The sequence below is a fragment of the Vitis vinifera genome, chromosome 18 (assembly GCF_030704535.1).
Source record: "Vitis vinifera cultivar Pinot Noir 40024 chromosome 18, ASM3070453v1".
Classification (NCBI taxonomy): domain Eukaryota; kingdom Viridiplantae; phylum Streptophyta; class Magnoliopsida; order Vitales; family Vitaceae; genus Vitis; species Vitis vinifera.
This window is the reverse complement of record NC_081822.1, coordinates 30,281,171-30,294,584: the sequence shown is the minus strand read 5'-3', so window position 1 is coordinate 30,294,584 and position 13,414 is coordinate 30,281,171. Positions and strand designations below refer to the sequence as shown.

The 13,414-nt window shown below is 31.5% G+C and overlaps 4 protein-coding genes and 1 long non-coding RNA gene across 5 annotated transcripts; 2 read left to right on the top strand and 3 right to left on the bottom strand.

The window, feature by feature from the left end:
• The first annotated feature begins 1,048 nt into the window (after positions 1–1,048).
• Positions 1,049–2,559, top strand: LOC104882787 (uncharacterized). The gene is made up of 2 exons (XM_010667158.1): positions 1,049–1,256; positions 1,748–2,559. Exons 1-2 carry the CDS (start codon positions 1,049–1,051, stop codon positions 2,557–2,559), a joined length of 1,020 nt encoding a protein of 339 aa, XP_010665460.1.
• Positions 2,560–2,568: 9 nt separating this feature from the next.
• Positions 2,569–3,264, top strand: LOC104882788 (uncharacterized). The gene has a single exon (XM_010667159.1). The coding sequence runs from the start codon at positions 2,569–2,571 to the stop codon at positions 3,262–3,264; it is 696 nt and encodes a 231-aa protein (XP_010665461.1).
• Positions 3,265–6,333: 3,069 nt separating this feature from the next.
• LOC132253181 (uncharacterized) lies at positions 6,334–7,056 on the bottom strand. The gene is made up of 4 exons (XR_009464905.1): positions 6,967–7,056; positions 6,717–6,848; positions 6,524–6,627; positions 6,334–6,414 (listed from the first exon to the last, which is right to left on the bottom strand). It is a non-coding gene; the product is annotated as an uncharacterized LOC132253181 (long non-coding RNA).
• A 38-nt stretch (positions 7,057–7,094) lies between these two features.
• On the bottom strand, positions 7,095–8,635 carry LOC104882762 (uncharacterized). Its single transcript, XM_019216429.2, has 7 exons — positions 8,481–8,635; positions 8,307–8,387; positions 8,030–8,210; positions 7,819–7,905; positions 7,496–7,691; positions 7,314–7,398; positions 7,095–7,234 (listed from the first exon to the last, which is right to left on the bottom strand). Exons 1-7 carry the CDS (start codon positions 8,586–8,588, stop codon positions 7,109–7,111), a joined length of 864 nt encoding a protein of 287 aa, XP_019071974.2. The 5' UTR covers positions 8,589–8,635; the 3' UTR covers positions 7,095–7,108.
• A 102-nt stretch (positions 8,636–8,737) lies between these two features.
• Positions 8,738–12,677, bottom strand: LOC100264743 (uncharacterized). The gene is made up of 6 exons (XM_059734573.1): positions 12,574–12,677; positions 12,355–12,460; positions 9,896–9,976; positions 9,627–9,672; positions 9,420–9,470; positions 8,738–9,302 (listed from the first exon to the last, which is right to left on the bottom strand). The coding sequence occupies exons 1-5, from the start codon at positions 12,675–12,677 to the stop codon at positions 9,448–9,450; spliced, it is 360 nt and encodes a 119-aa protein (XP_059590556.1). The 3' UTR covers positions 8,738–9,302; positions 9,420–9,447.
• Between the last annotated feature and the right edge of the window lie 737 nt (positions 12,678–13,414).

Below are 13,414 nucleotides of genomic sequence, written 5' to 3'. Positions count from 1 at the left end.
ACATTGCGATACATTACGATAAGGTAAAATTTTGAAAATGTCAAATTTTTTATGAAACTGGGCAATTATGGGTTCTTTGGCATATCCCTAACATGTATAATATACAACAAATATTGTTATTTATTATATAAAATATGTCTCTCAATTAATTATAATTTTCATTTGTTTATTTTGTATTCGTTGTACAATTTTCATTGATTGTAATATTGTGAAATAGTTGTTGATGATAATCCAATGATGGATAAAAAAAAAATCTATAAAAGTAATTTTTTTTTATATAAAAATATAGAGGTATAATAAAAATACAGTACAATTACAATACAAATACAATAACATTACGATACATTACGATAAGGTAAAATTTTGAAAATGTCGAATTTCTTATGAACCTGGGCAATTATGGGTTCTTTGGCATATCCCTAACATGTATAATATACAACAAATATTGTTATTTATTATATAAAATATGTCTCTCAATTGATTATAATTTTCATTTGTTTATTTTGTATTCGTTGTACAATTTTCATTGATTGTAATATTGTGAAATAGTTGTTGATGATAATCCAATGATGGATAAAAAAAAAAATCTATAAAATTAATTTTTTTTATATAAAAATATAGAGGTATAATAAAAATACAGTACAATTACAATACAAATACAATAACATTACGATACATTACGATAAGGTAAAATTTTGAAAATGTCAAATTTCTTATGAAACTGGGCAATTATGGGTTCTTTGGCATATCCCTAACATGTATACTATACAACAAATATTGTTATTTATTATATAAAATATGTCTCTCAATTGATTATAATTTTCATTTGTTTATTTTGTATTCGTTGTACAATTTTCATTGATTGTAATATTGTGAAATAGATTGATTTGATTGTCGGTGAAAGAAGACGTACTTCTAAATTGGTAAATGGACTTGGAAAATTCCATTTATGGCTACCTTCATGAAGGAGGGGAGATTGTACCTAAGGAGGATAAACAAATACAATACAAGGGTGGACAACAAAAAAGGCATGTACATTGGACAAAGGATGTCATATGCTGAATTTGTTTCAAAGGCATGTGAACAGTTGGATATTAATTCAAATGGATATACATTTCATTACACCCTTGAGTTTGATCCATCTGCACTTCAACAATTGGATGATGATGAGGACATGCATATGATGTTATCCCATAGTTATGATTATGCTCGTATTTATGTATTAAAACGGACTCGAAGAGTAGAAATTGAAGGAGGTATAGTCAATGTGCAAAATGATTATTGGTAAGTGATATATCTTGTATTAGTTGTCATTAATTCCATGATGCAAAGTGGTTTTAATATTAATTAACTGAGTGTGCTATAATATGCAATCACAATAGTACGGAGGAAACACACAATTCAGTTGCATCATGTCAAGCAAACAATGAGTCTAATTTAGGACTTTCTCAAGGCTTCATGTCCAGATGTGCAGAAACTGAAGTTATGCCACATGATTTAAGTCTTTGTCCTCAACCTATTATTGGGAGTGGGCATAGTTTTCCTAATGCAGATGAATTTAGAAATGCATTATATACGATGTCATTAGTTGGTAGATTTCAATACAAATTCAAAAAGAACTCTCCAAAGCGAATATTTGTGTGCTGTTTAGTGGATGGATGCCCTTGGAGAATAACTGCTAATTCAGTAGGCACTACCAAAATTTTGAAGGTTAACATCTTCATTGATGTACACAATCATTGTGCAGATGTTGAGTGTTCAAGCCAACCTTCAATGCGGGGAAGGAGAGGTGCTCGTATCATAGAGCAAGTAATAAGGGCAACCCCTGAGTATTTGCCCCGTCAATTTTGCAAAGACTTCAGGAGTCGGTATGGTGTTTCATTGAGTTATAAGCAAGCTTGGACATACAAAGAAATGGCAAAAGAGAGAATATATGGTCTTCCAGAAAACTCATATATGTTGTTGCCATGGTTATGTCAGAGATTGGTAGACATTAATCCAGGGACGATTGCTGAATATAGTAGACAAGATGGGCATTTTTGGCAATTGTTCATTGCACATTCTTTTTCAATTCAAGGGTTTTTAATGGGTTGTCGACCTGTTATTGCAATTGACTCAACTCATTTGAGTGGACCGTATAGGGGCTCTTTATCTTCTGTAACAACTTATGATGCTAATGATGGCATGTTCCCAATTGCATTTGGTGTGGTAAGTTCAGAAAACTATGAGGATTGGCTATGGTTTTTGCAGAAATTGAAGGGCATACTTCAAGATAAAGAGGTAGTCATAATATCAGATAGGCATCAAGCAATCCTTCGTAGTGTTTCTCAACTTTTTGGAGTAGAAAATCATGCATATTGTTATCGTCATGTGAAAGAGAATTTTAGTAGCTATGTGACGAAACATAGTATGAAGGGGAAAAAATGTAAAACGGATGCATTGTTGCTACTTGATAATGTTGCGTATGCTAGGTTGGATGATGATTATGTTGTAGCCATGGAAAAATTAAAGACATATAACAGTGACCTAGCGAAGTGGGTTGAAGAGAACAGTCCATAACATTGGGCAATGTCAAAGTTTGCCAAAAAACGATGGGATAAGATGACAACTAATCTTGTTGAATCATTCAATGCTTGGCTGAAGGAGGAACGTCATTACACAATTTTCAACTTAGTAATGACACATATGGATAAGTTTGCTCATCTAGCATGTGATCATATGGGTTCTACAGAAAATTGGAAAGCTGCAATTGGCCCAAAGACCGAGGAAAAGTTGTTGGAAAACATTATAAAGAGTGGGTCATTGCCTGTATATCCCTATGTTGGTGGTGTGTTTAAGGTATTCAATATGAAAGTATATGTAGACGTGAATTTGAGAGAGCGTACATGTACTTGTAAGGCTTGGCAAATGGCCGGAATACCTTGTGAGCATGCATGTGCAGCAATACGCCAGATGAAACAAGATGTTTATGAATATGTTGACTCATATTTCAAGCTTCCAATGCAAGAGTTGATATATTCTGGACACTTCAATTCAATTCCAAATCACAACATGCCTATAGTTGATGCTGATGGATGTGTTCGTGATGCTCAAGGTCGCTTATATCCTTCACTTAAACCTCCATGCTCAAAACGACCACCTAGAAGGCCTCGACACCGTCGAATAGAGTCTCAATTTAGTTCAAAAAGGCTTATCTTCTGTTCACGATGTCAAGTTGCAGGCCATAATCGAGCTTCATGCAAAAATCCATTACCCGCTCCATGATTCTAATGTTATGCTTGTTTGGTGACATGCTACTTTTTATCTTATTTTGATTGTGATGATATGTGTGGTTTATGAAATTAGAATCTGTAAGAATTTGTTTTGGAACTTACTTATTTACTTGATTGTCATGACAAAGATGTTTGTATTACATATGCCACTATTTTAGACTTATGATCTTATCATTATTTAGGGTGGTTTGTAACCATGTTTTTAATGTTATTTTGAAAATCATTATTGACTTTGTACATGTTCATTACATTTGTTTAACTTGTTTTCCATTGAAATACAGGTTACATCATGGCATCTTCAAATGCTTCATTTAGAAATATAAGAGGTAATACTAGAAATGGTGAATATCTACTTTATCATAACTGTATGTGTAAATGTTCACCCAGACAGAGGGCAGCTGTTAGAATCTCTGAATCAAAGGATAACCCAAATAGGTTATATTATTTTTGTCAATATGCAAATACTAGAGATGACTGTCATTTCTTTAAATGGGCATTCCCGGAAGGAAATGGTGATGGCAACACCTACCAAGAACCAGAAGAGGTTGTTCAAAGAAGAATGTATGGCGTGGATGAAGATTTTAAACATATTTTAACAAGAATTGAGTTCATGCAGAAAGTAATTATAGTAGGACTACTTTTATTTTTTGTTCTATGTTTGAAAATTGCTTAATCATACACTTACTTCATGTCTATTAAGTTTTGGATTATATATGTAATGCTTAATTGTATTGTACTTTGATGTATTTGTATTTGGAGTTATTTGTAATAGGTTATTTATCTCCATTATGTGGACTTGTATTAGATTTTTAATTATAATAGTTCACAGTTTTGCCTACATTTTTAATTACATTTACAACATAAATTCACTAACATTACGATAAAAAAACACTAACTGTATGATAAATTACAACATAAACTAACAATGCAATCTTTTGACTAAATAAAGTCCAATTTCTTGGGTTGATTACCAATTTCTTATATATAATGGTTCAATAATTTTATTTTTATTTTTTTGTAACCTCAAATTAGTTTGGGAAATGATGAGTTGACAGTGCAATGCCTACAGTTATCAATGTATTGCTGTGAACTCCACTTTGTCCGGCTCTCGTGGAGCCATTTTTATTGTTGATTTGTCAGTTCATTGATGGGTATAGCTAGAACTAATTTATGGGCTTAATTTTTGGGAACAAGCATAGTATAAAAATGCAGGTGCATAGGTATAATTTTGGGACTGCTGGGGAAAGAAAAGATAGAGATCTCCGAAAAAAGGGATAAGATTTTGTTTTGATTTTATAAAACAGTTTTTAAAAGTAATTTTTGAAAAATCATTATGTTTTATAAAATAAAAATCACTTTGAAACTTAAAATATTTTAAACTTATTTTCTATATTTTTAAATGGATTTTAAAAATAACTTTTATATATAATGATTTACTTTTAATTATTCTTTATATTTATACCATTATTTTTCAAGAATATATATTTTTTCTTTTTAAGAACAAAAAAAAACCTTTTTTTAGTTATTTGAAATTTATTTTTAAAAAACATAAAATTATTTTTTAAAATAGTTATCAAACAAAGTTTAAGACCTTATTTGATATTTATTTTTGAAAATAATTTTTAAAAACAATTTTTTATAATAATTTTTTGAAAACTATTATCTATTATTTTATAAAACAAATATTTGTTTGTTTCTTTGTTTTTGAATGTATTTTAAAAATAATTTGTATATGTTATGTTTTATTTTTGATTTTTTTTATATTTGTATAATTACTTTTTAAAACAATTATGACAAGAGTAAGTAAAAATTAATTAAAAAATATTTTTTAAAAATACTTTATTTTTTCCTTTTAATTTTTTTTCTATTATCTTAATTTCATATATATATATTTTCGAGAGAATAAAAATTAGTTTAAAAAATATTATCCAAACTGAGCTTAAATTATTTTTCCTCTACTAAGATAATTAAAAGACCCATCAAAACAAGTAAGTAATGGGTATTTTGGATCGTCCAACTTATTATTAGAAGATTTATTTAGAAAGATTTATGGTGGCACTAGTATCTCTTCTCTTTAGTACAACAGCATGGGTTCTATTATAAGCTTCAGCAAGGATATTCAAAAGTTGGTAAAGATTTCTTTCAATCAATTTGTGTGTGCATGTGAATAAATTGACAAATTAATTAGAGATATTAGTATTTGCTTGATTTTTAAGATTAGAACTTAATGGCCAGAGCAATGAATTGAAGTGGTAGTGCCTTGGTTTGAAGCAGTCAAAAGATAAATAAATAAAGAAATAAAAACACGTTTACTTGCTCAATTTGCCCTAATCTTAAATGGGTCAACTTGAATGAAGGTGTTGATGCAGACCCATTGACCAGTATGTCGTAGCCATTAAGCATGTGACTCCGACTCTTTGACATGACCTTCATTTGATTTTTGCCTTACATAGCCGAGACGCAATGGATTCTAGAAGAGGCATCGCCAACTGTAATATAATTCTAGACGTAACTATGGACTTTTGTTTGCTTCCACAATTCATTCACTCAATAATCTTCATTATAATAAACATCCAACATCAATACATTGTTAGTTGTAATCCACTTGTTCATTATCTGTTTATAATAATGATGCCTACAGCAATTCAGAGAAATTTGAAGATCACAAACAAATGATGCCATAACAATAATTATTAGTAAATAGTAGCAGGTATGAGTTCCAAACAAATTAGTTGATGTGAGCCAATTTGTAAAAAAATATCAGACTAGTAAATTTGGAAATGGAACTCCATCAGACTATAAAAAAATATCAACAACTATAAACCAAAAAAATTACAACATCACTGATCCATAGCCTGGTAGACATTTTCCCTGACTTCATTTTCTAGAGACATTATCAGTTGTGTTAGGAGTTTTTCTCTGTACTTTATGACCTTGTCCTGTACAAAAGAGTATATAATATAATATTAAGAAAAATTCACGATAAAAATATATATGTATATATATATATATATATATATATATATATATATATATATATATATATTATTCACCACAATATAATACATTTGCAATTGCACGAGAAATTCCACCGTTACTCCATAATTGCATAAATTTCATTACAAATATGCCACAATCCGTTCTGCAAATAGTAATTAAGGAAATTATAAGTCAATTGGGTATCAAATTAGTAAATTTATAACCTGATTTGCTTTCCATAGTTAAAGAGGAATACAAATCTTGCAACTTACGGATTCAATTGTTGGACAACTTCTGGAACAACAAATTCAAATTATGTCATGTCCACTGATGGTCTTCTTTCTTGAATCCCAATGACAGTTGACAAAACGTTCACCTTAACACAATATACAATTATAAATATGGACATCTTTAACAAATAATGACAACGATTCACATAAGTAATTGGACTATAACTATATTTACCAGTTTCTCTATGAAGGCATCCATCCGTTTTTTCCTTCCGTCAATTAATGAATCCAATAACTCGATTCTTTTCGCATGAATATTCAAAATGATTAAATACCAATGATTTTTCCTGCATATTGGTATGAACAACTACAAGGATCAAAAAAAAAAAAACAATGATTTTATCAAATTAGTTGTGTTCATGTATTTTCTGCACAATACTTAAAAATATCCAACTACAAAGTACTTTTATTAAACTAAAAAAAACCTGTTCATATGTGCACAACCGAGTATTTTTGAAATATTTCCATAAATTGTCACATATGTATTTTGGAGATAAGGAACCCCTCTTGTTTTCCACAGCAGACTATAATAAAAAAATTACAAACCATACATTAGATTAAAACAATCTACGTAAAACAAGAAAACCAATCTATAATTCTTACAACATATCTTACCACAAAGTTTGGAGATAAGAAATGCTTCCTATTTTCTTTATCCATACCATTCAAAATTCGACAATGCATGGTTACAACCTTCATGTAAATTAATGAAAATTAGATATATAGTTTTAGAGTAATTTTATCCTAACTTCACATAACTAAATATGAATACCTTTTTGTCAACCAATTTGTCGGGTCCCAAGCATTTCAAGTCAAACCTTGTCAAGAAGAAATTGTGCATGGAACATAATATTTGGCTACACATAAATAATTATGATGTTAGAAATTAAAACTAATTATTTCGATTGCCTATCTTAATTGTATTTGTTTATACTAAATTAAGTTCAACCTTACCTTTCATCACGTGTATCGTCCAATGCATATGCCAAAACTTGCTTTGCTATAGATGAAGACGCTGAAAATTTGATTGACGGTTGTACCACGTATGGTGATTGTAGGGCAGTAGCATGTCGACGTAGCCGATATGAACGTATTGGAGGATGTCCGGTCTCGTAAGGAATAATAGCATTCATCTGAACTTCATCCTCAACTATATGTATAGAAAATAAAAGAAAATAAAATATCACTAATGAAAATAACACGCACAAGAAATACTAGCCATTATTATATACTCATTATTATTTTGATATTAAAACATAAATAAGCAGAAAGTATACTGCTATGCTGCGCTGCTGGCTGTGAGGTTGATGGGCCTACATTATCTTCACCATCAGCAAAACGATCATTCAGTGGCGATCCATAAGCTAATTTCAGAATGCATAATAACCAAAATTATTTTTTCCAAAAAAAAAAAAATTATACAACATTTGCAATGAAATTAAAAGTAATACAAAATTATAATGACTAGTGCTATAAAAATCATACTACCATGTGCTGGTGATGGGAAAGAATCATTGATATCAGGTTGATTATGACTTCTGCTTTGATGAGAAGATGATGGGGTTTTATTTGTATTATGCCGCTTTGCTAGTTTACCAATTGCTCCTCTCATTGTTCGAAGCAATTGGTGAATTTGTCTCTCTGCTGCATTATATTCTGCTATAATTTCCTACAAAATGGTACAAAGTTTCAAAGATGTATATTATTATGCATAACATGTTTGGTTTTCGCTTTAAATAAAAGAATAGATGTAGAAGGTTCTCACATCAGTAGTCTCTTCTTCAACTTCATTTACTGGATTACCAGGGTCTTCATGTGCATTTTCCTCCCTTTCATCTTCTTGAACCTACAATAATAAAAAGAAGAATATATAATTTTTATAAATTTATTTTTCAAATATGAAAATAAAATAAAATGTTGAAAGAAAATAGTCTCTTACATCAGCTAGGCCAAAATCACCATAATCATGCAATTCCGCATGCACCCTTTTCTTCATCAAGTCATCAGTCCACGCTGCACATTTTGGGATGGTACGTGGTACCAACATGGTTGGAATGTAAAATTTATTTACATAAAAAAGCTGAAACACAAATATTTCACACATCAATACGTTATTTAGAAAAGACTTGTTAAAACATATAAAATGATATGGAAACCTTCAACATTTAATAAAAAAAGGTATCTACCTGTAAAAAATAAGGCAACCTGTAAACCATGAGCCTTTACCCAATCGAAAATGTCTAATTCCAGCAACCAGTGTGTCAAGTACAAATTGACCCCAATTAACATTGATGTCAAAGTCTCCAACAAGCAAAGTACACCACAACTCATGACTACCATCCAATTTTGATGTTGGAGCAAGTAATGTAGCACATGAGAAGAAGATAAACAATTTTTTGAACTCGGCCATGTTTTCCATTAAAATCAGCCTATCTCTAAGATCTGATAGGTTTTCCATCTTATCATTCCTATTGGTAGGTGAAAGTAGGAGCCTCCTACCAATATATGGAATACCCAGAATTTCACCTACATCAGAACAAGTTATTGGAAATTGCCTTTCTTGTCCTATGTCTAACCTACAGTGGGCTATATTGAAATGAGTTATTATCCATCTACATAAGCTATGCCTTATCTCTGTGGAAGAGAGCTGAAGTAATCCACCAAAGCCAATATGTTGAATTATACTCTTCTTTTCATCACTTAGCTCATGAAGTGGATGTCTAAGTTTTTTGTTGGAGCATCGACTATTTATTTTGACCTCCTGTAAAAGTAAATAAATGATAATATAAAATTAAAATGAAAACAGTCAAATTAAACAACAATGTCAAACATTAATATAGTCAAAATAAAATAATACTAATTAAAATAATGTTCAAACCTGGTTGTATTGTATTGTTTTTTTCCTTTTATCCATGTATTATACTCCACACTGCACTATGGAATTTATATCAAATAATCAATTGTCATAATTAAATGTATAATGAATCAAGTAATGTTGTAATATATTGTACTTCTAGTGCAAGTGTATTGTAAATGTAGGGCATTTGTATTGTCACATTTCAAGCATGCATAAGTTAGAACTCACCAACTTCAGCTGTGATACCCGGTCCAAAGAATGAAGCAAATTTTGCCTAAAAATCATCATTTGGCTTGAAAAGTCAGAACAGAGTTATTCTTTAAAACTCAGGTCACAACCAGAATTATAAGATATAGGACCTCAAGCACTCACTCCAATCAAGATCAAAATATTAAGAGAACTCTTGCGTAATAATGTTAAAAGTGGTCTTTATGAAGAAAAATATATTCAAATAATCAATGGAAAGTAACCCTGTAAATTCACATAATTTTCTTTACCTGTCTTTTTTCAAAATCTGACAACTGCAGGGCTTTTGCCTCAAACACCAGCACTAAACAGTATTTACCATCTTCAGTTACCTGGGAAATTGTGGCAAAATTGAGGCAGCCGAAATAGCAATATTGATCATGACATTTGGAAATAATCAATTATGGACCATGGTTCTAATTTCTGAAGCAATCAAAGTACTTTTGTAAAACAGAGCCTTGTACGAATGACAGGAAATGTAAGGGCCATCTAATTTGAAGAGCTCATAAAAAATACGACCAACACATTAGCTATAGATTCTGGTGCTCTCAAGAGGCTTTATGCCATTGTGTAAGATTCTGGTGCAGATATCAGCCAAGTTACACCCCTCAAGAGGCTTTGAGAAAAGCCTTGTTATTTTTATTTTCATGTTCCCAGGGCAGCTTTTCCATTTATGAATGGGGTTCCATCATATGTGATTTTTCTTCATGAGGAGCTTCTAGGCCGTCAGTTAAGAAGTGATCCTTACTTCATTCTTGCTTAAATAGTAGGCAGTCATATTTTGAGTTAGAATTTTAATATTTTTGCTCAAAGAACCTTGCCACTGACAAGAATAGGCCAACAAATTCTAATAACTAAAATTTGCACACAAAAAGGTCCTTTGGTCAAACTAAGCCTTGCCCTAGGTAGTAGATTGGTGCAACCAAAGCAAGTAACAATAAAATAAAAAGGTATGATCTCTCAGATATTTTATGTTGATAGAGAAATACCATCCAAAAATTACATGTAGCATAAAATGAAGTTGCAGAACCTACCAGACCATACTGAAAAATCCGTTTCAATGCTTCTTCCAAATGTTGTTCATCCCCATAACGATATCTTATAACATCATTCCTGACCTAGTTAAAGTAACCAAAGTAATAAAAAAATTGGTCATAAAACAATAAAGTATATTGTTCACACATTGAAATAATTGAGGCAAAAATCAGCTACATAAGAATATGCATTTGCATGTAGATAATATTGACAAGAATATTGTCCATCTCATGAGGGCAGTCAGTACACAATGGATCTATTTAATTTGGATCATATAACAAAACATCTTATGTTCATCCTCTAGTAACTCTATATACAGATTAAAACTGCAGCAGCACATATACCATACAATAATTACTGGCAGTGGGGCTTCTCCACTTGCCATGTAGTGTTATCAGGATAACAGGGAATTTCTTAGCCCTGTATAACTTGCAAGAACTTACTCCATAGTTTCCATTAGTCAACCCAAAAAGGTTTTCACATATTACATGCCTAAACTGGAATATAATTTAAATATTAGTGATATCATAGCTAATCTAACAGGAAAGGTAATTGTAAAAGTTATTCTGAAACATTCTCTACCCCAAAATAACCTAATCATATCTCCTAGATTTTACAAGAATAAGGTGTATCACAGTTCACTATGTTACATGACCACTCTCCTCAACAAGCAGTGGCCTAATATGAGAGACTACAGAATCAGGGGTACTGCAAGGCCTTTCATTGTCAGTTGGTGAGGACCAAGAACCCTTTATTGCCAGTTCACCCTTTTCCCTTTTTCTTTTCATTTTTATTATTTTAGTAACCTGTCACAGAACCTCAATATATGAAATATAGACAAATTTGCATATTGAATAATGCTCAAAAAGGGTTTGTGAAAAAAATTGATGAGACAGGGCTTTGTTAAGCCAAGTCAAGTTGTACATATTTTATACATCTCCACTTTTGCCTTCTGTATTACAAAATATAATATGGTCAACCCAACAACTGAATTTTTCATCAGTTTCCTTGAGTAGATACCATGAAACAAAGGGGTAGCATATAGAAATTATCATCATATTTATAAAAACAATACTAGCGAAGATTGCTAAATGAAAGTGCAAGGATATTCTTGATGACAAAAGAAAATAAAAAAGGGACTGATGTGCAGTTCTTAAAGAATAAAAATTTCATTCCATGCATAGAGATCCAATCCTGCTAAGATGCTATCAAATGTTCTTGGCTTGAAAGAGCACTTAAATAGAAAGAGTTTAATACAAAAGGAGTGACCCCAAAATGTTTTAAAAAGAATAGTTCTCGAGAGAAAAAACAAAATTTTATGAGATTCTGTAAGGAAAGAAAACTTACCAGGAGACTTTGTAATAAAAAAAATCTACAAATAGATAAAAATTTCTTCAGACACATGAAAATTCAACCCTTTCTAGGATGATGTCAAATTTTCTTGGGTCAAAAAAGAGGATTAGAGGATTTATGCTGAAGGAGTTCACTTACCAAAAGCAACCAACAGAATGATTACATAAATCAGTTTCATAAGAGAAGATATCTGAGATTTTATACAATGAAAGGAGTTTTCAAGGGAAACAACCAGTTGATTTAAAAGTAAATAAATTTCATGAATGAAATTACTATCTGAGATTTTCAATGAGAGAAAATGAGTCAATTCCAAGAACATTACCTGTCTAAGAATTGGGGTGGCACTTGTTTCTCTTAACTTTTGAGCATCTGAGTAAGTCAAGCATGGAACTGGTTTCAGTTCTGCATACTGCAAAACAGTAAAAGGGCTATGCCATCATGCATGTGGAAAAAAAAAAAAAAGCATATTTTGATTTCCATCACCATTAAACTAAAGAACTCAGTGGTGTACCACTTTTACGACAGAAGATCTAACACCAACCTGGAAAGGAAAGCCAGTGAACTACATGGAATGCAGGCCAAATGGGAAAACAAAAAGAAGAAAAAAGTTAAGTCTCCAAATGGAGAAAATAGCTTAAACAGCATGATAGGTGGTTAGATCAACGCAACTGGTGAAAATTGAGATTTTAAAAATACAATATGTCATCTGGTTGGAATAATAAATTCAATGCAAATGAAGAAAATGCATCTCATGAGGATAATGGATCCAGTTGGAACAAAAAATGGGGTGGTGGTAAAGCGACTAGTGAAAGTGGGGAAAAACATAGCAAATCCAGTGATTGGAGTAATCCAAATGCTTCCAACAAGGATGGGGAAAAACATAGCAAATCCAGTGATTGGAGTAATCCAAATGCTTCCAACAAGGATATGTCATCGGGTTGGAATAATAAATTCAATGCAAATGAAGAAACTGGTGGGACTGGAGATCATGATGGTGGTTGGAATAAAAGAAAAGCTCCTGGTGAACATCAAAAAACACCATGGAAAACTAATGACAGTAATTTGGATGGAAACCCCTCCTCTGGTTTTCAGGACCAAGATGGTTGGGGTACTCCTAAACCTCCACAAGATAAATCCTCTGGTTGGAATCATAAATCCATTGATAATGAAAAAGATGGTGATGGTAAAGATCAAGGAGATAGCAATGCTCCCTGGAGGGAAGATAGCAAAAGAAAGTTTGAAGCGCTGCCCCATTGTGTATTTTGTGGACTTTGTGGAAAGAGAAAAACTGAAGAGCATTTCAAAATACAAAACAATTGGTTCACTTTTTGAAGAGTTCATTTGTGATTAATCTATTGTCTTGGGGTTAGGATGTACATAGC

Bases quoted from the DNA above. Each gene is read 5' to 3' on its own strand.
- LOC104882787 (XM_010667158.1), top strand. From the start codon at position 1,049: ATGTCATATGCTGAATTTGTTTCAAAGGCATGTGAACAGTTGGATATT. The intron at 1,257-1,747 runs GTATAGTCAATG...ATCATTGTGCAG, and splicing joins AAGAGTAGAAATTGAAGGAG to ATGTTGAGTGTTCAAGCCAA.
- LOC104882788 (XM_010667159.1), top strand. From the start codon at position 2,569: ATGTCAAAGTTTGCCAAAAAACGATGGGATAAGATGACAACTAATCTT.
- LOC104882762 (XM_019216429.2), bottom strand. From the start codon at position 8,588: ATGTTGGTACCACGTACCATCCCAAAATGTGCAGCGTGGACTGATGAC. The intron at 8,388-8,480 runs GTAAGAGACTAT...TTATTATTGTAG, and splicing joins GTGATTTTGGCCTAGCTGAT to GTTCAAGAAGATGAAAGGGA. The intron at 7,692-7,818 runs GTATACTTTCTG...CTATACATATAG, and splicing joins GCCAGCAGCGCAGCATAGCA to TTGAGGATGAAGTTCAGATG.
- LOC100264743 (XM_059734573.1), bottom strand. From the start codon at position 12,677: ATGCTGTTTAAGCTATTTTCTCCATTTGGAGACTTAACTTTTTTCTTC. The intron at 9,673-9,895 runs GTAAAGAAAATT...GATGATTTTTAG, and splicing joins CAGATTTTGAAAAAAGACAG to GCAAAATTTGCTTCATTCTT. The intron at 9,471-9,626 runs GTGAGTTCTAAC...TCCATAGTGCAG, and splicing joins GGGTATCACAGCTGAAGTTG to TGTGGAGTATAATACATGGA.